The 22,343-nt window shown below is 42.0% G+C and overlaps 1 protein-coding gene across 3 annotated transcripts in view; it reads right to left on the bottom strand.

The window, feature by feature from the left end:
- Sv2b (synaptic vesicle glycoprotein 2B) overlaps positions 1-22,343 on the bottom strand; it is a 188,781-nt gene that overhangs the window by 34,837 nt on the left and 131,601 nt on the right. For all 3 annotated transcript variants that reach the window (XM_036187790.1, XM_036187781.1, XM_036187772.1), the window contains exons 3-4: positions 8,363-8,543; positions 7,703-7,854 (exon numbers count right to left, since the gene is read on the bottom strand). In XM_036187790.1, the coding sequence (XP_036043683.1) occupies positions 7,703-7,854; positions 8,363-8,543 (333 nt within the window). The remainder of the gene's footprint in view (positions 1-7,702; positions 7,855-8,362; positions 8,544-22,343) is intronic.

The raw sequence follows: 22,343 nt of genomic DNA on the forward strand, positions 1-22,343 counted from the left end.
TGTAGATGACATGATTCTGTTCTTCCTCATGGCTGAATCGATCTTCAGTCTACATCTGCATCACATTTGCTTTATCCATTCATCTGTTGATGAACATACAAGCTGGTTCCATATTTTAGCTACTGTAAATCATGCTATGGTAAATCCAGATGTGCACCCACCTCTACAGTATGCTATTAGATTCCTTTGAGTAGACATCTAGGAATGGTATAACTGAATCATAGGACAGCCCTGTTTTGTATTTGTTTTGGGGGGAAGAAGCTGTTATGATTTCCATAGTGGTTATACTAGTTTACCCAAGCATTAATTTTCTAGTGTCTTCATGGGGAGCCAACTCCCCTCTTCTAAGCAACAGCAACACAATACAATGGGAAGAGCTGGACTTTGTAGTCATACAGGTCAGAGTTCAAATCCTGACCATCTCATTACCTTTGTGGGTCTTCACAGCTACAGAATGCAGGCAATGGTCCCCTGCAAGCTAGGTCTGCATGCCCATTCCTGGCAACCCATAAGGACTCACCTGCTTCAAGACCAGCTTCAACATTTTCAGAGGTAACTCCGTGACATTTAGTGTGATAGTTGCTGGATAAAATGGATGGATTACTTTTGAAAAGCAAAGACTGAGGTTACAATACTCCTTGGGGCTTATGTAAAAACAGCCCAAATCAGTGTTTTTCTAGATAAAGCTTGAGAAATAAATACGCCCACACCTAACATTTAGAAGATAGTAAGTACTTGGATACCAATCTTCTTTACTTTTAAAAGAACACTTTAGGGCTGGCTCACATGCTGGGAGGCTTACATCTTGAGTTTGCTATGGCTCTCTTTCATGGCTCAACTTATTTCTAACAGTAGACTTTTAATCCACATCTGCTGTGCCTACAGACATTTCCTACTGGATGCACACCTGAACAGTGATAGCAAAGCAGGAGTCCAGGTTCTGAGATGTGATCCATTAAGCATATTTGACCACATCCTGTACACCCTACAGAGTGAGGGCACTCACACCTCATCCAGTGCACTCCACAGAGCCTCTTTTTGCATAGCTTGGTCTCTCCTTGTCTCATTGGAGTTGGTTTGTTTGTTTGAATTTTAATTAAAAAGCCTTTATTTCCTCCTGGGAGTGGCATTAGTCAGGGGAAGAGAAAACCATAGCAATATTTACGCATCCTCTCTGCAAGTCCAAACACAGTCCTGGCATCATTAGAAGCATAGTTGACGAAAACTTTTCAGGAGTCAAACTCAAATGGATGACCAAGAAAGGACAGACATTGGTATATTTATACAGTATTCTGCATCAGAAAGATTTTTTTCTTCATTATAATATGTGTGAAATATCTAGCATCCATTATTCCCTCATGCTTCTGTGGTTTTCTGGTGATTTCAGACATTTGCATGCACCACATTCATTAGGCACATCTTTGGGGCCTTAAACTGAATAAAATTAAATGGTGAACTGCTTCCAAATATTTGGAACAATATTAATTCAGAGACAGGGATTGTTCTGCTGGCTGATCTTTCAGCTTGCCCTACTTTTCTCTGTCGGGATTTCACAAACATCTGGTGGGGTGGACTACAATAAGAGCCAGTCTTCCATCATATATCCATCTGATTTTTGTTTTCCCTGGACTGTCCCCCTGAGTTCTCAAAAAGAAAGAAAGAAAGAAAGAAAGAAAGAAAGAAAGAAAGAAAGAAAGAAAGAAAGAAAGAAAGAAAGAAAGAAAGGAAGGAAGAAAGGAAGAAAGGAAGAAAGAGAGAGAGAGAGAAAGAAGGGAGGGAGGGAGGGAGGAAGGAAGGAAAGAAGGAAAAAAGAAAGAAAATGACTCTGAGTTTTGTCATTTTCTCTCTCAGTGACTCAGTGGCCCAAATTTCTGGAGACCCCCATTATTGATCCCTACAAAAGCAGCTAAAGGTCACACAAGCTGTGCACATGCAAGGGTCAGTCTACTTTCTGGAGTCACCCTTGGCATCTGTTAGACGACTGATGTCTCAAACATATTGAGAAACACCATCAAGTGTCTGTTCACTGCATCAGACATCTGGTCTCAGTAAAATGATGCTTAAAGTAAAGAATTGCTTTTTCTGTGTTTTGATTCTACCAACCCAGGTATCTAGAATGATTTTCCTCTAAGCCACTGCCTGCTTTGATGAAACCTCTGCTTTTAAATTGGAGTGTAAACGTCAGAGATTTCACACAGGCATATGAATAAAGAAGGTCCCTATCCATTTGAGGTAAAATATTTAGCCAAAAGCTCTGCTCTCAACCAGCAGTGACCAGACAGCAGCCATGTGGTCCCTCTACATGGTCTCTCATTTGGTCTCATTTGCTCCCCACCTCAATTTTTTCCTTACTAGTTCAAGTCTAGCCCAGGCCACAAAGTGAAATTCTGTCTTAAAAAAGAAACCAGGCATTGAGGTGAATGTGTGTGTGTGTGTGTGTGTGTGTGTGTGTGTGTGTGTGTGTGTGTGTGTGTGTGTTTGTGAAGATTTATAAACCAGTGCAGGTTATAATGATTACTGCAACTCACCTCTCCTCTTAGAGCATCCAATCTTGCCCTTTCTTCCCCACTTCTCCCACTGCGTGCCTGACACGTGACATGGGTGAGATGAACCACCCTGTAATTCCATGGGTGAGAAAGAAAGTACTTCTCACCCACCCAGGACCTGCATCTTCCAGTGTATGGTGGCTGGTTGAGGTGAGAACAGGTCTTAAGCTGATCTAATCAGAGGAAGTCACGGCCTCTCTGCTCACTGTCTGAGTTGAGGACATGCTTCTTTTTTGTTCACGTCCTGTGCTATCAGATGGTTTAGAATGGCGATGGCTCCTTCCAGCAGGAACGCTAGCTCCAGTAATTGGAAACTCTTCTCAACAATGTTTGCACCCCAGGAGTCACTGGACGGTAGGCTGTGGGGGAGTCTATGGTGAATTCTTGTCACGTCTCTCTCCTGTTTTTGTGAGCGATAGACCCAGAACTGCAAAGATAGGGTGCTCCATATTGCACAGCACCACTGATTTGACTCATATTTTACTCAGATTATTTCAGAATCTATATTTTTTATTCAGATTTGTCCTCACCCAAAATGTATTCCAATAAATTCATGTAAATGTGGAGATCATTCTATGGTGCTAGCACATTTGGATCAGTTAGCAGAGGGAGTGGTGTTATATAAAGGATAGTGACTAAAATCAATAAAGAAATAAAAATAATTTTATTTCTCAGAACCATATACCCTAGTTGGTGGGAAATTAACATATATATACCTGGTGAAAAACAGAGTGGTCTCCTATTAGGTGTATGCTGTAGTGGATAGCCATCCCAGCATTGGCCTGGAAGTTCCAACCCCCATTGAGGCTTCAGTAATGATCACGCCCACAAGGCAAGGCAGAGGAGGGAGCGGAAGACCGAGGATCAAGAGGAGGTCGCTCTCTTGGTTTGGGGACGCTGGACGCAGGAGGTAGACCGAGCAGAGTTCTCCAGAGAACACCGCCAGACTGTGCTATACCTTTGCCAGACCCTGCAACCTACCCCTTCATTTGTAAGTTACCCTACAAAATAAACCTCCCTTTTAACTACGTGGAGTGGCCTTAATAATTTCACCAATAGTATGCCACTGCAGATCTAAAGGACAGCCTAAGGACAGAATTGCCAGGAAACTCCTCTTTTCTGCTCTAGACCTATTCATAACTTTCCCTGCTTCTAAAATGTAAGATCTAGTAGGTTCTCAAACATCAAAAATGGCCATAGCTACTTGATGGTTCCCAAACCCCTTTCTTCTATTTTCTTCTCTTTCTCTTTTTTTTTATCCTAAGTTTTTTTTTAAGAAAAAATTTTTTATTCATTTTACATACCAAAGATCCCCCTCTTCTCTCCTCCTGCCCCTCCAGCCTCCCCCTCCCAACCCTCTCACCATTCCCTCCTTACAGAAGGGAAGTTCTCCCATGGGGAGGTACATTTAGCAGAGGCAGGTCCAAGCCCCTCCCCCTGCCTTTAGGCTGTGTGAGGTGTCCCATCATAGAAGTGGGCTCCAAAGGCCTACTCATGCACCAGGGATGGATTCTGATCTGCTGGGGGCCCCTTAAGCAGATTGTGCTACACAACTGTCTCGCTATGCAGAGCTAGACACCCAGCTGGCCTGTGCTTCCCAACACCCAGTAGCATGTTACACCACAGATATGGGGACAACAGAAGGGGAGTGGAGGTGATACACTCCATTTCCTGATGTGGCCTTAAAAATCCTGCACAGAACTGCCCAGGTTCCTCAAGCAAAAGACTTGAGGAGCCACTTTCTTTTTATTTTTTATTTTATTTAATTTATTTTTTTATTTTATTTGGTTTTTCGAGACAGGGTTTCTCTGTGTAGCTTTGTGCCTTGCCTGGAACTCACTTTGGAGACCAGGTTGGCCTTGAACTCACAGAGATCCGCCTGGCTCTGCCTCCTGAGTGCTGGGATTAAAGGCGTGTGCCACCACCACCCGGCTAGAGGAGCCACTTTCTACATTCCCTGTGACAGAAGAAGGGAGAAAGCTTTTATTCTGGTTCACAGCTCAAGACCCATAGTGCATCCTGGCAGAGAAGGGATGATGGGGACAGTTCACAGCTGTGGCAGCAGGAATGTAAGATGACTGGTCATATCAGCAACCAGGAAGCATGGAGCCCAAACCAGAGCCTGGTCCAGGCTATGAGCTCCTAACCTGTCCTATGGACCCATATCTACCAACTAGACTCCATGTCGCAAAGGTGCACAAACTTACTAAACAGCACCACCCGGCCGGGGACCAACTGTTCAAACCACAGGAGTCCGTGAGGGACATTTAACAATGAAATCATAATGTGCTGCAAGTCATCTGTTAAAGATCATGGAACTAAATGATGTGCGTCCCCAAGTTGCTGATGGAGTAGAGCCATCTACAAACCAGAAACATCAGCCTGACTTAGGAGGAAGCAATTTCTACTGTGCTTAACCACAGAAACTCAGATCTATGTTTCTCACAGTCATGCACCCCCTGCCGCCCCCACTAACACGGTGGAGTCATGAAGACTGCAGCTGCTTCTTATGAAGTTGCACATTGGCCTCTATGAGCTCAGCACACGTGGCACAGTCAGATTTAAAACAAGAAAATGGCACATAGAGAAGAGCTTTCAGCCAGTGACCTGCTCTCCCTACTACTCTGCAGGATTTTAGAGCACTGCAGAGCCTAGACTTATCAATCAGCATTTGGGGTGCAGAGTGGGGGGAGGAGCTTTCTGAGGAGACTGATGACATTACCAAAATACTCAAAAGACTTCATAAAATCTAAAACTGCTGTTTCTGCCCCATTTAACAACAAAACTGGGAGTAAAGTTAATGTTGCCAGGTCTCTGCAGAGATTACAGTTTTGTTTTGTTTTTAACCTATTGGGGATAATAAATTTGTCCTGGCTGAACAAACGATCATGTACTGCTTCCCTTCTGTTGACAAACAAGAATGGCATCAGGCATGAAAGTGAAGTGTTTCAGCATAATGTCAGGATACAAAACTCAATACACAACAGTCAGCAGCATTACCACATCCCAATAACAGGACTCAGAAACAAACCCACACAGCTACAACAACCTGATTTTTTGCAAATATGTCAAAAGCATACTTTGGTGGAAAGACAGCTTTTTAAACAAATTGGACTTGGAAAACTCGATTTCCACAGGTTTCTACAAGAAACTGGATCCACACCTCTCAACCTGCACAAATGTCAATTCAAAATGATCAAAGGCTTCAATGAGACACATAAACCTGCTAGAAGAAAACAGGTAAAATACTTGAGAATATGGGCATCAGCAGGAAGTTCCTGAAAAGGACCCAACAATCCTGAGAGCTGACAAGTAAAGGACCCAACAATCCTGAGAGCTGACAGGTGAGTCACACAAAACTAAAGCGTTGGCACAACAAAAGGAAAAAGGCACTGAAGAGAAGAGGCCGCCTACAGAACACAAATCTTCTTTACTACACATCAGACAGAGATATTTGGAGTACATACAGAACTACAATAACCAGGCATCTGGTTAAGTAATCATCAACAAACCCAAATCATCCAGTTAACTAATGGGCTAATGAACTGAATGGAACATTCTAAAAAGAAGAACAAATGACCAATAAGTACCAGAAAATGTGTTCAACATCCTCAGCCATCAAGGAAACACAAATTAAAATCTCTTTGAAATTCAAGAAAAAGAAAATGTTGACAATAGTGTAGGCAAAGAGGTACCCTGATTCACAGGTTTTTAGTTTCCTTAAAACAGCAACAGAAGTACCATACTGCCTAGCTTTCCCACTCCTGGATACATACCCGAAGGGCTCTAAGCAGGCACACCACAGATACACTCGGACATCCATGCTATTGCTACAATATCCACAATAGCCAGGAAGTGGAACCAACCTACATGTCCATCAACAGATGAATGGGATGAAGACAATATGGAATGTATACACAATGGCAATTATGCATCCATAAAGAAAAAATTGGTGACATTTGCAGGGAAATTGGTATAACTGTAAATCTCTGCATTAAGTGAAGTAAACCAGAAAGACAAAGAACTCATATTTTCTCTTATAGGCTGAACACATATGCTGAAACATATACATACAAGTAACATTGTATGGAACAAAAAGGTTGTATTCATATATTTAGAAACACACACATGTAACAAAAATTAGAGAAAACAAGGCCATGAATCTGAGAGACAACAAGTGGGTACATGGAAAGGCTTGGAGGAAGAAAGAGAGGAAGAAATAATGTAATTATGTTATAATATCAAGAATTCAAAAATAAAAAGGTGACTAGAGAAAAGAAAACATGTGTGCATGTGTGTGTTTATATGTGTGTGTGTTTATTTGTGTGTGCCTGTATGTGTTTATATATGTGTGTATGTGCATCCATGTGTGTGCATGCATGTGTGTGTTTAAATGTCTGTGGATCATGAGAAAGGAGGAAGAGCTCTTAAAAGAGGCCAAAGACTGAAGAGAGCCATGAAATGCATGTGATAAGGAATCAGGGTGAGCACTAACTAGGAGAAAGGAACCAGTCAACAGATAAGGGTCAAGGGGAGGGGAATTAATAAGAACAAGTGAAATAACACGGAAGTGTAAAGATGTCAGAATGAAACCCATTGTTCTATATGCTACTCAAAATTTGAAAAGAAAGAAAAAATGGAAAGTGTGTAAGACGTGAGCTGCACCTAGAGGAACATCAGGCTTCCAACCCTATCTTATCTCTGGCGTGTAACCTTGGGTAGTCAGCCATTTCTCTCGACTTTTGTGGCATTTCTCATGTATACAATGGGACTCCCAAAGCCTGACTTACTGAAGTGAAGAGGGTTAGAGAAAATTAAGGTTGTGTGTGTAGAAAACTCAATCTCCCAAGTGGCCCTCTGACCTTCACAGGTACATACATGAGAACACACTCCAAGACATCAGTAAAAGAAAATTTAAAAGAGAGGGAGAGAAGGGGGTGGGGGAGAAGAAAGAGTGAAAAAAGGAGAGGGGAAGGGATGACATTGTTTCTAAATTGAAATTAACAATTTGTTTTCAACATTTTAAATTCTTCTTTTTAAAAAAATCTCATGCAGAAACTGTACAAGATAGGGAATAAGGTTGAGGTCAGGCATTTATTTGATACAGTTGCCATAGAAACAGAGAACTTGGAAGCTATCTTAAATCAGTGGCTCACCATAGTGTGGAATGATGCTCCAGGCCATGGCAGATGCATAGATGCCTCCAGTCATCCAGAAGATGCCCAGCCAGCTAAGGTGTTCACCTCGTTTCTCCCGTGACAAGAACTCAGAAAAGTAGGCAAAAACAATTGGCAGGGAGCCCCCAATACTGAAGAAAGAAAACACCAGAAAGAGGCAATCAAGTAATATACTAAAAAAAGGTCATGACAGAAACCAAATTGCCTTCTATTGCACATTTAGACTCTGGTGAAAAGCCCGTTAGTTTGGGAGAGCAGCAACGACCAGGCTTCCCCTACATTTGGAAAGCAATCTTGGGTTGTTTGGCATTTTTTAAAGTTATTGCATTAATTAATTTATTTACTTATTTATTTGTTTATTTATTATGTGTGTACATGCACACACAAGACATGGTATGATACACAGGGATGTATGAGAACTTGTGGGAGTTGATTCTCTGCTTCCACCATGTACATTCTAGGCATTAAACTCAGGTCGTCAGGCTTGGTGGCAGGCACTTCTACCCACTGAGACATCTTGTCTGCCCTTAACTTTAATGTAGTATCTTTAAAAATCAAACAAAAACATTGAGTCTGAGAGCTATCACATGTGCCTAGAGGCCAGAGGAGATGGACTTGTAGTGGAGAGCCGGTGCATACCCTATGCCTGAGATGAGTCTGCAGAAGAGGAAGGCTCCATATCCCTGCACGAAGGAGGAGAGGGAGGCAAAGGAGGCATTGATGGCCAAGGACATGCTCAGGACTCTCTTCCTTCCCAGCTTATCAGCCAGACCCCCCAGGATGAAGGCTCCTGCCATCATTCCTAGGTAGACTATCAGCCCTGTGAAGAAGAAAAAAACAGGGGTGTAAAGAGAGAAGAGAAGACTTTAGAGAGCATTAATTACCTTCTACTCCACCCTCAGGGTCTGTAGTAAAATAATTCATGAATTTGAGAGACCAGCCTGGTGCTGGTTGTGAGCATCGGTCACCCAATGTTCAATTTGCTCATCATAGAAACCCCATGTCAACCACATTAAAAGAGGGATGGAACAAGATTGCCATGGCAAATCGGCAGCTCTTCAAAGGGGGTTTTTACTCATGCTTCTATTGTAATGAAACAATAAACTCATGTACGCATGTGTACATAGCAACACAGATTGATCAAAAATTAGGATTGTCATGACATTCTAAAGGCTTCTATTTTAGCCTCACAATCCGTAGATGAGAAAACGCTGTAATTTCACCTTTAAACAAGAAAATTGTACTTTACAGGCCCTCACATGAGATGCGAGATTTAAAGAGAGACTTTCCAGGGTAAATTGTATGGGAAACGTGGCAAAGGAAGAAAAAAATATGTAACTGTAAAACAGCAACTGGCAACTGGCATCAATTGTCTGACATACAGCCATGAGCAACATTTTTCAAGCTCAGTGTCTGAAGTTCTTTAGGGAAATACGGTTACATAATTTATGACAGCGTGTGGTGAGTCCCATCTCCTCTGTGTGTAGGTGTCTCTTTTTCGCCCACATTGTTCACTCACCAGACTGTCCTACCCTTGTCCAATTTTATTGGCATCTTTCCCAAAGACCAATCACCATGGGCTGAAGAGACATCTCTGTGCATAAAAGCATTGGCTGCTCTTCCAGAGGACCTGGGTTCAATTCCCATTACCCACACAGCAGCTCAAAACCATCTGTAACTCCAGTTCCAGGGGACCCAACACCTTCTTCTGACCTCCTCAGGTACCAGACACACATGTGGTGCAGACAAAACACTCATACACCTTAAGTAAATTTAAATATACTCATTTAAAGGACCAGACAACCATAAAATTTTGTTTTTATTGCTAGGTTATGATTCTCTTCCATGGGTTCTTTATTTCTGTGCCAGTCCCATTCTGCCTTGATCTCTACAGTTTTGAAACATATATGAAGTAGGGGTAGTGTGATGTCATCGACTTTGTTCTTTTATCTCAAGATTTCTTTGCCTATTCAGTGTCTTGTGTTCCACACAAACTTTACACTTTTTTCTTAACACTGAGAAAAAAAATGCTGCTGGAATTTTGATAAGAATTGGGTTGTAGATAGTATGAGGATTTTAAAAGTGTCAGTTCTTTCAATATATGAACAAGAGATACCTTCCCACTTATTTGTGTCATCTACAACATCTTCATCAGTGTTTTATAGCTTAGTGTATGGCTCTTTTCTGTCCTTGCTTAAATGTATTCTGAAGTATTTGTTGATGCTATTGTAAATGGCATTGATTTGAATTTCTTCTTTTTTTTTTTTTTCAGATACCTCATTTTTTTTTAGCTGAGGATGGAACCCAGGGCCTTGCATTTGCTAGGCAAGCGCTCTACCACTGAGCTAAATGTCCAACCCTTCAGATACCTCATTTTTCACAAATAGAAACATTACTGATTTTTGCATGTGGATTCCCCATACTTAACTGAGTTTGTTCATTAGTTATAACAAGTTGCTTTTATGGTGTCTAGGGTTGTTTTATTTTGTTTGCTTGTTTGGGTGTTTTGTTTTGTTTTGGCTATAGGGTTCTTCCGTCAGCAGATATTTTCATTTCTTCCTTCTTAATTTATATGTCTTTCATTTAGTGTTCTTGCCTGAATGCTCTGACTACAATACTCCAGTACTAAGTGAAAGGAGTAGAGCATCCTGACCTTGTTCCTGGTCTCACTAGGAAGTTTTCACTATTAAGCATGATACTGCCTCTGGGCTCTTCACTCACAACTTTTAATATGGTGATGTGCTTCCCTTCTTCACCTGGTTTGCTGTAAGTTTTTAATTGTTGTACTGGATAGCTTTGTGTCAGCTTGACACAAGATATAGTCATCTGAGAGAAGGAAGTCCCAATTCAGAAAATGCCTCCTTAAAATCAGGCTGCGAGCTTACAAACCTGCGATATATATAAATTAGTGGTTGATGCGGGAAGGTCCAGATCACTGTGGATGGTGTTACCCTGGGCTGGTGGTCCTGGGTTCTATAAGAAAGCAAGCTGAGCAAGCTATGAGGAGCAAGCCAGTAAGCAGCCCTCCTCGTGGTCTCCGCATCATCACCTGCCTCCAGGTCACACCCTGTTGGAGTTCCTGTCCTGACTTCCTTCGATGACAAACTATAGTTGTGGAAGCATTGATCACACCCACTCTTTCCTCTTCAAGTTGCTTTTGGTCATAGTGTTTCACCATATCCATAGAAACCCTAAGTAAAACACATATATTGAACTGTCTTTGCATCGCAAGGAAAAAAAAAAAAAAACCACCACTAGATCATATTGTATTTATCTTCCAAATTTGCTGTCATATTGATTTGGGAATATTTTTTAGAGAATTTTTCTATTAAGGCTTATCAGGGACATTGGCCTATAATCATCTTTCCTTGAGTTTTCTTTGGCTGTTACGGGCCCTCAGACTTTAGCACAGTTGTCTCCATGATAGAAGCACCATTCAGGCCTTGAGGCCCGGCACAGAGGGAGCAAAGGTTGCCAAAACAGGAAAAAAGGCTCAGTCAATGTTGTCAGGATGTGGCTGGGAAACTCCCTAACTGTACCAACCTTGCTCTTTTAGTTCTCATAGTTTTGCTTCTTTCTGACATTTTTTTTCTGGCTAAAGTGTATGAACCAGGATGTGGATTTTGTGCAGGGAAAAAAAACCATCAAGAGCTGTAAGGCTTGGGGCTGCATGATTTGGGCAAGTTCCTTCATGCTGCTGCCAGCCAGCAAATAAAGAATTTCCTTTCAGCTTTGAGAGAGTCGGTGCAGTGGTCGCTAGGGGGTTACCTCATAGCATGACTTTGGTACCATAGTGATGCTGGCTTCATAAAAGTGAGTTTGGAGATGCTTAAAATTTGGGGGAAGAGTTTAAGAAAGATTGCCATTAGTTCTTCAGCTATTTGGTAGGAGTCACTGGTGAAGACATCAAATCTTAGCTTTCATTGTATTGACAAGTGCTTGATTACTGATTTAATCTCTACTAATGTGTAGTCTCTTCAGATTTTCTGTTTCTTGTGATTTGGTCTTAGCAGTGTGTTTCTATGGGTTTATCTATTCTTGGTTATCTAAATTGTTGACACATACTTGTTCACAGTGGTCTGTTATTATCTTTTATATTTCTGAAGTGTCAGCTGTAATGTCTCCTCTTCCATTTCTTTTTGTGAGTCTGCTGTCTTTTTCCTTAGGTCAGCTAAAAGTTTATCAGTTTTGCCTATCTTTGGAAAAAAAATGAGCCTACAGCTATTACACGTTACAGTTCCTTGTAGACAAACATTGGCTAGATATCTTGTCTCTGTTTTAATCCATTCTTCATTACTCATCTCCAGGACACCCTGCTAAGTGGGGAATAGTTCCTTAATTCCAAGGAGATAAACAATAAAATATATGGTCATCACCAAGCGAGAAAATGTGTGAGTCAAGTATTATGAAAACACGGAAAAGGAATTTCACTCGGTGTGGGAAGGCTTCCAAGAGAGAAATACTCAGCTCTTCTTGAAGTGGGCCTGGGTCTAGAAAAATGGCTCAGTGAGTAAAATGTTTTTCATACAAGTGTAAAGATCTGATTTCATATATCCAAAACCAACATGAAAGTGTATGTTTGTAATCCCAGGTGGGAAACAGAGACAGGAGAATTCTAGAAGCTCATGGGCCAGCTAGCCTGCCATGGGCAGTAGAAAACAACAAAACAGCCTTGTCTCAAGCAGGGTGAAAGTCCATTTTGTCCTCTGATCTCCACGTACACAACATAGTATGAACATGCTTGCGTACACATGCCTACACTCATATACTTGAATGCACATGCATATATGCACCCACACATCATAATCATACACATACAAGACAACATCCAGTGACATATGCAAATCCAGGAAGGCAAAAAGAAACTCTGGTATGTCTGGGCAACCACTGGCATGTACTTGCGCATGAATGGGGTATAGTTAATGTGCTAAAGTGTAGGACATAATCATAAATAGCTCTGTGTCTGTGTGTGTGATAGAGGAGGGAACCTGAGTTCCTGCATCTCTAAAGAAGCTCTCGGGTGAGGCTGGCCCTAATGGTCCAGAAACAAGACTTTGAATAGCAAAAGTATTGGCTTCCTTTAACCACAGTGAGAATACTGACCTCAGGACCCAGAGATTTCATTTACCAAGTGTATGGTTTTGAAGAAAAAGCTCTTGCCTTCTTAAGTGGAAGAGATCTTAGCAACCTCATTCATAAACTGTTTGTTGAACTCCAAGCCATCTTCCAACACTTTTCCAAAAAATGAAATACAAATCATGAAAGCTGAAGCTCTGTAGACTTCTCACTTAGAAGCTCTTCAAGTTAAAGACAAGCCTCATGAGATGCCTTAGAAGGAAAAGATGCTTACTACCAAGTTGAACAACTTGAAGTCAAGCTCCATGACTCACAAGGTGGAAGGAGAGAGCTGAATTGCCCAAGTTGGCCTCTGATTTTCATATGCATGCCATGGCAACACACACACACACACACACACACACACACACACACACACTCACACACAAAAAATAAATAAATTAAAAATGTATAAAAATTAAACATAAGCCTAAACACAGATGTCTAATTAAACTACTGAGGACCACACAAGGAGGGTTTTTAACCAGAAGTGGCTTCCAGGTTCCCCATTTGCTATCCCAGAAGTGAAAACTGTGCCAGGCATTAAGCTATTGTCTCCTGGCTCCAAAGCTATTCTGGATCTTCCTTGCTACTGCTTCATTCTAAGCCCTCCCACAGAGGATGATAGACAGCAGTGACTTGAAGAGAAGAGGGAGGTGCTCTTCATCCCATCCTGGTGAGCCTCTGATGGTTTCATCATCTTCACTCTGACAGCAGCAATGCCTCCTCAGGGTAGCAGCTGAATCCAATTAGCAGAAGCCCCACTGTGCCCCCATCTTCCTCTCTCACACCAGGGTGAGCCATCGGGGACCCTTCTTCTGAGACACAGCTCCAGGGTAGCCCTTCTCTGGTCTGTTTAATTATAATAATTCCCGTACCTTCTCTCCATGTCTGCAGTCCTTCAGATGCTAGCTACAGCCTCCTTTCACCACTGAAGCAAAAAAACATTTCACTTACCCAATTAGTCATCTTTTACATCCAAGTCTTTCTTTTCAGACAGCTGGTGTGACATTGGTGTCCCTGACTGATCTGGACTCACCAGGAAATTGGCACATCTTAGAAATTAGATGTTAAATTACACACCACACACACACACACACACACACACACACACACACACACACACACACACACACACACACACACACCATTTTGTCAGATAAAGGTTTAGCTCCAAGGAGCTCATGCCCCAGACTCTTGATGCTGGCTGGGGGTCTGCAATCACTGTGTCCCTGGTTTGACTACTGCTTTCACATGCAAACCTCCCTGTCCAAGCCAAGAGCCGCACCAGGAAGAGCAAGCTGAGCTTCTGAAATGAGGTTGGGGAGGAGGAGTCGAAGAAAAACGAGCCTATTCTCCAGGGAAGAGAAATGTGAAATTAACGACGCCTCTGAAATGACGGTGCTACTACACTCACTTAGAACCTGTCTTTAGCTGGAGAAATTAAGATAATAAATTTGGAAAATTAGAGTGCAGTGGAGTTATCAAAAATTATTTTATCTCAAAGCAGACGAGAGACTCCTTAGAAAGATGGAAACTCTCATCCTTCAATTCCATTCCACAGGCTGCTGGAGATCCCGGAAGTGTCCCACCCCCCACCCCCAACACACTGAGTCTTTTTAAGGAAATTAAAAATTGCGGTTGCTACATGAAGAGTGGAGCGGATGATTCCAAATGGGGGTGGATATGGCCAGGAGGGCACAGCTTTCAGCTGGTGAGAACACAGCAAAGACCTGGAATGCCCCTGTGGTGTGGAAAAGAAAGCAGTCTTCAGTGACAGCCACAGTGGAGGGAACGAACAGAGACATCGTCTCATTGTGCACAATTACATGGCCATGGTTAAACCAGATACCTCTTTAGAAACATCAGCCACTGGTCTTCTTGCAGAGCTGTTAGGGCGACACAGGAGATGAGATGGAAAGGGAGCGGAGGCCCAGCGTGGAAGCAGAGGTACAACCGCCCTTAAGTCCCTATCGTCATTAGTAGTGCAGCCGGGTGTGGGCTACCACCTTAGGAAGCCAGGGCTCACGAAAAGGAGGGTGAAATGATGGCATTTTAAAACCAAGCCAACCATATATGAGAGGAATCCCAAAGGAGGCTAGAGAGTTCCAGTAGGTACTTATTTATAGTAGCTTGCCCTTTAAATAGACTTCCCTCCCTCCAGACCCGGAGAAGGAGCCATGTTCCAATATAAAGCTTCCTGTGACGAAAATACTTTTCAGTTTTTTCTAGCTAAACTTAAAAATGGACAAACTTTTTCCCCAACACAACTCTTAAATTGCTTAAGTTCCCATTATAAATGTCATTCCATTAGAGAGATATCCCCGATGGGATATCTTCCTCACCAAATTTTTCCTGCCAAGGCCCAGAAAATACGCAGCTTACTTGCAGGCAATTCCTTCACAGACCTCCCAGAGTCTTTGCTCTATCACTTGTACTGTCTCCTCCTCTTCCCTTTTAATTTGTACTTTATATGAAAATACCGTTCGATAGAAGGGATGTGTTCCGGTGTTCTAGAGCACAGGAGGAGGGCTATAGTTCACAGGGACTTACTGTTTACTTTATAAGACTGAAAAGATCTGCATGTGGTGGCGCACATCTTTAATCTCAGCACTCAGGAAGCAGAGGCAGGCAGATGTCTATGAGTTCAAAGCCAGTCTAGTCTACCAGGCAAGTTCCAAGCCAGCCAGGCCTGTACAATGAGACCTGCTTCAGAGAGAGATAGAGGATGAAAAGAGAGGGGTGGGAAGGGTCCTAACAGAGAAAAATGATGTTTGGGGTAAGAATGCTAATTATCTGGAGTTGATCATTCTATATCACATACATATCTCAAATTAGCACACTGTACCCCATAAATACGTATAATTATTGTACACCAATGAGACTTTTAAATAAATATGTACATCCCTTTAAGCAATACAAGTAGAAATAGGTCACTGGACTTTGGGACAAATTTTGCCAACCTCTATCCCAAACAAACATGGCCACCCTGCTCATCTTCCACACTTCTCTATTTGTTATTAAACATCCTCACGCCCAATGCTTATCAAACTCCTTTGTCTGTTGACTCCTGCAGGAGTTCTGTCAATTCTGCTAAAGATCTCCACTGTGTGTCACACACTTAGCATAGAGTAGGCACATAGTAGGTGCTCCATTAACAGGGAAGTGCCATTCAGGTCATAGATTCAATACCCAGTAAGAGGGCAATGGTGGTCCAGCCCCTCAGTATCCTTCTCCCAGAGTTCCAGAAGAGAATCTACTGGTGGCGAATAAATCTGAGGGACCAGTTCTCTCTCTACACAGCTTCTATTCTGTTCTCATGCCTAGTTTCTCTCTGCCTGATTTCTCTTGACATTTATCTGCTGTCCCCTCTAAGTTCTATCTTAATTCTCTCATCTTAGTTCTGCCCCATCTTGGTCTTCTTCCCCATCTGGCTCTTCCTCATCTTCCATCTCATTCTCCTACTTCTCCAGTCAAAATCCTCTCCCCATCTCTGAGGTTTACAGTTCTATACCCATGCAATAGCAGTGCTCTAGCTAAAGCAAGGTCACCAGGCTTGAATTCTTACAGGGTCATAAAGGCAAATAAGAGTTTTCCTCAGGCAGTGACTGTCAGGCTTTCTTTCACAACCCAAAAGGGGAGTGGTAAAGGAAAAGATCAACTAAGAGCTAAAATAGGTTAATATATCAGAAAAAGGGAATTTATGTGCTCAAACTACATTTCTAGAGGTGGTTATGTAAATGATAGGAGTCTATAAGTTTAGCATAAATACTACTAAGGCTGTATAAGAAAGGAGAGTCTGAGCTTAATTTACCGTAATTCAGGAATTCGTTTGGCCTTGGATGTTTGATAGGTATTTCAGATAAAATACACTGTTATGAGTTCTTGGAAGCATACAAGAAAATCATTGTAGCAATCTGGAGATATATATATATATATCATAAAATATCACCAAGACTTCTTAAGCCATGGCTTGGCCTTCAGAAAAGTTCTTGACCTTTCCACATAATAGCTTTTGTCATAGTAGCTGAATTCCATTGCATTTTCCTATGGCTTGCAGCACCCCAGTACAACCACAGCAATGGAAGCCATTAATATTTGTTAAATAAATAAATAAACAAATAAATAAAGCAATATAAAAATGATTCATATTCACCATGGGACAACATGAACAATGTCCCCAAAGTGTATAAAAGATAAGGAAATAACTATCCATCATAGTTTCTGTTTAACATAGACAGTTGTTAGCATGTTGGATTCTTCTGTCTGTAGGTATAATACTTGATGCTGTAGTTACAGGGTCCAAGTCACTTCAGCACTGGAAGCCCCAGAGTCTCTTTTTTCTACTTCATACACAACCTAGGAAAGGACATCTTGATGCACATGTCCTTGTTTGCATGGCTAGTTGTTTGCTAGAATAATTCCTATGGAACAGAATCATGGGCTATAGGGGATCAGTAAGTCTGTGGTTCTCAGCATGGAAGACCAAACCACTTTCTAGAGAGTAGGTATGTAGCAAAACCCCCTCTCCAGCTAGATGATTTTCTTCCCACACACAGGATATGTCCTCTAAGCAGGAGCAGCAATGTGATAAAAAAGATGTATAATCAGATTGTATTTCCTTAGAGTGATATAGGGGGGAAAGAGAGCTTTACATGGATGATCATATAATTTAGCAATTAACCCAGGATGAAGAAGCAATTCCTAGCTTTTGTTTCTTGTCAAAATACATAGAAATTAAATGCACTAATTATACTGGGAAAATTTTCCTACAAGTATTCTAAACTCCCTTTCCTTACAACCACTCCAAATGTTTATTTCACTCTATGTACACACTTTGTAGAGAGAAAATTCAGCACCCCTGGGCTCAGTGGTAGAGTTCCTGTAGAACATAGGCCAGAATGAATTTGATTCTCAGTGGCATAGTCCCACATTAAAAAAAAAAATCAACCTCTGTCATCTAAATTATCTCCATTCCACCCACCATTCATAACAAATAATTCCTGACAGTGTTTTCCATTCTTTATTCTTTATCTATCTCTCTCTCTCTCTCTCTCTCTCTCTCTCTCTCTCTCTCTCTCTCTCTCGGTGAGACAGGTTTATTTGTGTAGCCTTGACTGTCCTGGAACTCACTCTGTAGACCAGGCTGGCCTCACACTCATAGAACTCTGCCTGCCTCTGCCTCCTGAGTGCTGTAATCAAAGATGTGAGATGAAATATACTCTCTTAAAGGAGGATATCCTCTTGGTCTAGAATCATGTGATGATCAATGTGAGGAGGTCTAACTCTAATACACATGGCAATATCATAGAGAAGTCTTACATTGTTTTCAGTCATGGAAGAAAATGAAGGTATCTCTGTTCACACTCTGTGAAGTAAGAAGTGTTGGGTAAATTGACAGGTGCTTTATTTATATTTTATCTGGATCCTTGGAAACTTCTAGATGAGTTAATACTTTGTGTATGTCATACTAAAGGGTTTAGCTTTCCACTCTGTCTAGTGGAAACTAATTTGGAATCACTACTCTAGGCTTTTATGTCCTTTTGTGAGACCAATGAACTTAGGTAAGTGAGTCTTTCCTAGTCTACTAGAAGGTGGGATTTCCCTAAGTGTCACATATGGTCATTTAAAGCAGAGGAGGAAAAGGAAGCACAATGAGGCCAGTGACTCTGAAGTCCCCATGCGCACTAGACACTTTACTAGGTAATGTGTATGCGATCTTTCCATTCTTTATTCTCTCTCTCTCTCTCTCTCTCTCTCTCTCTCTCTCTCTCTCTCTCTCTCTGCCATCCCAAATGTGAGGGGAGGGGATAACACGAGAAAACTGAGGTTAAGAATTTTCCTCCCACCAGGCCATGTTGGCTCACACCTTTAATCCCAGCACTCAGGAGGAAGGGACAGGTGGATCTCTGTGAGTTTGAGGCCAGTCTGGTCTACAAAGTGTGTTCCAGGATAGACAGACAGGGCTACATTAAGAAACCCTATCTCAAAAAAAAAATTTCTCCCTAGCCAAAATGGTAAAAAATTTGAATAATTTTCCAGTATCTGGTGAAAGACTCCAAGCATGGAGTTGTGAGATCCATCAGTGCCCCAAATCATGGAACAGCCTGTGAAAAGACAGTTGGAGCAGATGAGAGCTGGAGTAGGGCATCTATCTATGAGAATGAAGCCTACTCATTCACCACCAGCTCCTCGGCTCCATCCAAGCCACAGCCCATGAAAGAACAGAGCCGAGCCTCCTGGAAGTTGAGGTTCTAAGTATGGTCAACAAGCCCAGAGGTTTGCAGGCAGACTGGAAAAACTGAGGGTAAGATGCCCCTTGCTTCCACACATGGTATTAGGACAGACCTTTAAACCAGAAAGCATGTTTATGGGAGACTAATGACCCTATAAGGCAGGCTGGAGAAGTCATCATCCTAGGGGATGGCAACACACCTCCAGCCTCAGGGAAAAAATCTGCCGAGACTCCAGATCGATCCCTAGCCATGTCTCTGGTTAGGAGAGGCACACTGTCAGCCATGGTAGGAACATTGTGACAGAAATGGTGCAGAACCCCTATGAGGTGTCTAACCAGGGCTTACCCTGGACTTAGGAAGCATCTTTAGTTTTCTCTTACATTGAAAATAAGAGGCATTCGTGACTATTCCCTGGAGACACTGTAGGAAAGTTGTAACTGCCTTGTTTGAGCACTACGCTAGAAGTACTTAGAAAGGCAAGGTTTCTCTTTTGGTACTGTATATGCAGAGTAATTGTAGGTAAGGCAGTTAAGAGGAGGTGACACCAGAGCCGTAGATGTATGGCACCTCTGGTGGCTCTTCTGGACACTGTGTATGGACATCTCAGATATGGTCATTACCCACTGAGATTCAGCAATGCCTCAGCCTTTAGTCTTAAACTTGTGTTGTGACTGCTGCTGTGGTCCTTGCTTAGAGGGCTGAAGCCTGTGTCTGATGAGAACCAGAAACAGATCTAAAGTGTCATGGAGTAAAGCTGAGAGATGGCAAGAGATCTAGAGAAGGAGCCAAAGTCTACATGGCAGTTTGCTAAGCCACATGTAGTGATTCCATGACAAGGACATGGAGATGTCTAAGTCAAAATTGCTCTGCTTGGTTATACTTAACGTATTTAGGAATATACGGAACAACAGTTAACTTTAAAAAGAGAGACCAGGGGCTGGAGAGATGGCTCAGGGGTTAAGAGCACTGACTGCTCTTCCAGAGGTCCTGAGTTCAATTCCCAGCACCCACATGGTGGCTCACAACCATCTGTAATGAGATCTGGTGCCCTCTTCTGTGTACATAATAAATAAATAAATAAATCTTTTAAAAGAGAGAGAGAGAGAGAGAGAGACCAATGAAATTGAAAGAGAGCAATGGAATGTATATGAGAGGGTTTGGAGATAAGAGAGAGAAGTGATGTTGCAATCTCAAAATAATAAAAATAAGAATTTAAAGAACAAAAATAACAATTCTGAAGAAGAGAGAATGAAAGCTTACATGCTAGTATAATATAAATAATTAAATGTTTAATGGTATCTAATACAAAAAAACCTCTGCATTCTGAGGATTCACAATCCAGCAAGTTTTGAAAAAGGTGAGATCAAAGTGCAGAGAAGGAACTCAGTGGGCAGGCAGTCGCCTGGAAGGAGGGTGGGGTCAGAGTGCGGCCGACTTAGACTTTGCCTGTGGTGGAAAGAAAAGCAGGCAGGACCAATGAGTGTTACCCACATGACCAGAAGGTGATGGGACGAGAAGCGGGCAGAAAACAAATTCACGCCTGTGTCACATCAGTCCTTCCAGAATCTAGCCACCTTTTCCAGTGGCTGAACCAGATGCCACCTCTCTAGGAGTCAGTGTCACCTGTTGTCAGACAGTATTGTTTTACAGCAGGGAAGGATCGACCTTTATCTCTGGGAACACTTAGAAATGTGCCTCTGACTTTTGGGCAACATGAGGGCATCTGTGATATGCCATAAAAGTCAGAAAATCTCCTAGGAGCATCTGGTGTCATACACTGATGCTTCTTGGTGGCATAGTGGCTTAGCCTACCTAGCTTGACCGCGCACCACTGGTTAGACAATTAGCTTGACCTGCATTCCCTTTGGGCACTTTCTGCCTTGATTGCTTCCAAAGCTAACATTTCTGGCACATATCTGAGTGGCTCAAACTGGAGACAGGTCCATGGCTAGATGTCTCTTGGGCATCCAATGTTTGCTTACCCTTTCTTTCTCTTCACCCGCTATATTCCTTGGCTTTAAATAGAGGTCTTCCACAAACATGCTTAGACGAGTCATGTGGATTCTTTTAAATATCTAAACTAAAATAAAACAAATAATAAACTAAAATGAAAAGTAAATAGGCTAAACTGAACATCATGACCTTGAGGTTTCAAAACCAGATATTTACAGAACAAGTTAAGTAACGTATATAGGCGAAGCTGGTAAGATGTTGATAAAGAGGGGTTGGGAGGAACTGTGGACAACCAAAGCGTGTGAAGACAGAGGCTAGAGAGATGGCTCAGTGGTTAAGAGTGCCTTCTGCTCTTGCAAAGGACACAAATGCAGTTCCTAAACCCACATCAGGTGGCTTACAGCTATCTGTAACTCTAGCTCCAGGGAATCTTATACCGTCTTCTGTTTCCTCTGGCATGCACGCACAGACAGACAGACAGACAGACACATACACACACACACACACACACACACACACACACACACACACACACACACACACACACACACACACACCAGAGAGAGAGAGAGGAGAGGGGTACTTTTAAAGAATATGAAAACAGATGATAGATAGATATATGAATAGATAGATGATTGATTGATTGATAGATACATATATACATGCATGCATGCATACATACATAAATACATAGATTATAGATAGAAAGACAAATAGATGTCTCATCTAAAGGGAGTAGCCACCACGTAACCTCTAACAACTGCTGAATTATGTATAATCAATCTTATTATAGTTTCAAAGAGAGACAGAAATTTGAATTGCTAAATAAAACTCTGCTTTTAAAATACTCTACTAGCAAAACAGTTATTTTTATCTATTGCTTGAGAACCCATGTGTCTTGTTTGATGTGTGCTTTAATAGTATGCTAATAAAGTAAATACCCATATTTTTAAAAGTAAAATGTAACTCATGGGGCAAATCCCTTGTTTTCACCCCTCTGACAAATACTCTTAGCATGCTATTTACACCTAGATGTTGGTGTCCTGTGCTCATCTCTGCCTCAGTGTCTCCTCTAGTACTTGCACACGTGGTCATTCTTGTCTGCAGCTCTTCATGTGGTTGGTTCCCTCTCACACTCTAAGCTTGAGTTCTGAGAGGCCTGTCCTGACTAACCCTCCACCCTACCCTCTCCTTCTGACAAGCTGGGTCACGACAATTAGTATTCCAAGTGAGTGTCACTGACAAAGTGAGACGGAAGCAGCAGAGGTGGTGTGAAGCAGCTGGGTTCCAAAGGTGCATCAAGAGTAACATCACTT

Source organism: Onychomys torridus, chromosome 1, assembly GCF_903995425.1.
Source record: "Onychomys torridus chromosome 1, mOncTor1.1, whole genome shotgun sequence".
In the NCBI taxonomy this organism is placed as follows: domain Eukaryota; kingdom Metazoa; phylum Chordata; class Mammalia; order Rodentia; family Cricetidae; genus Onychomys; species Onychomys torridus.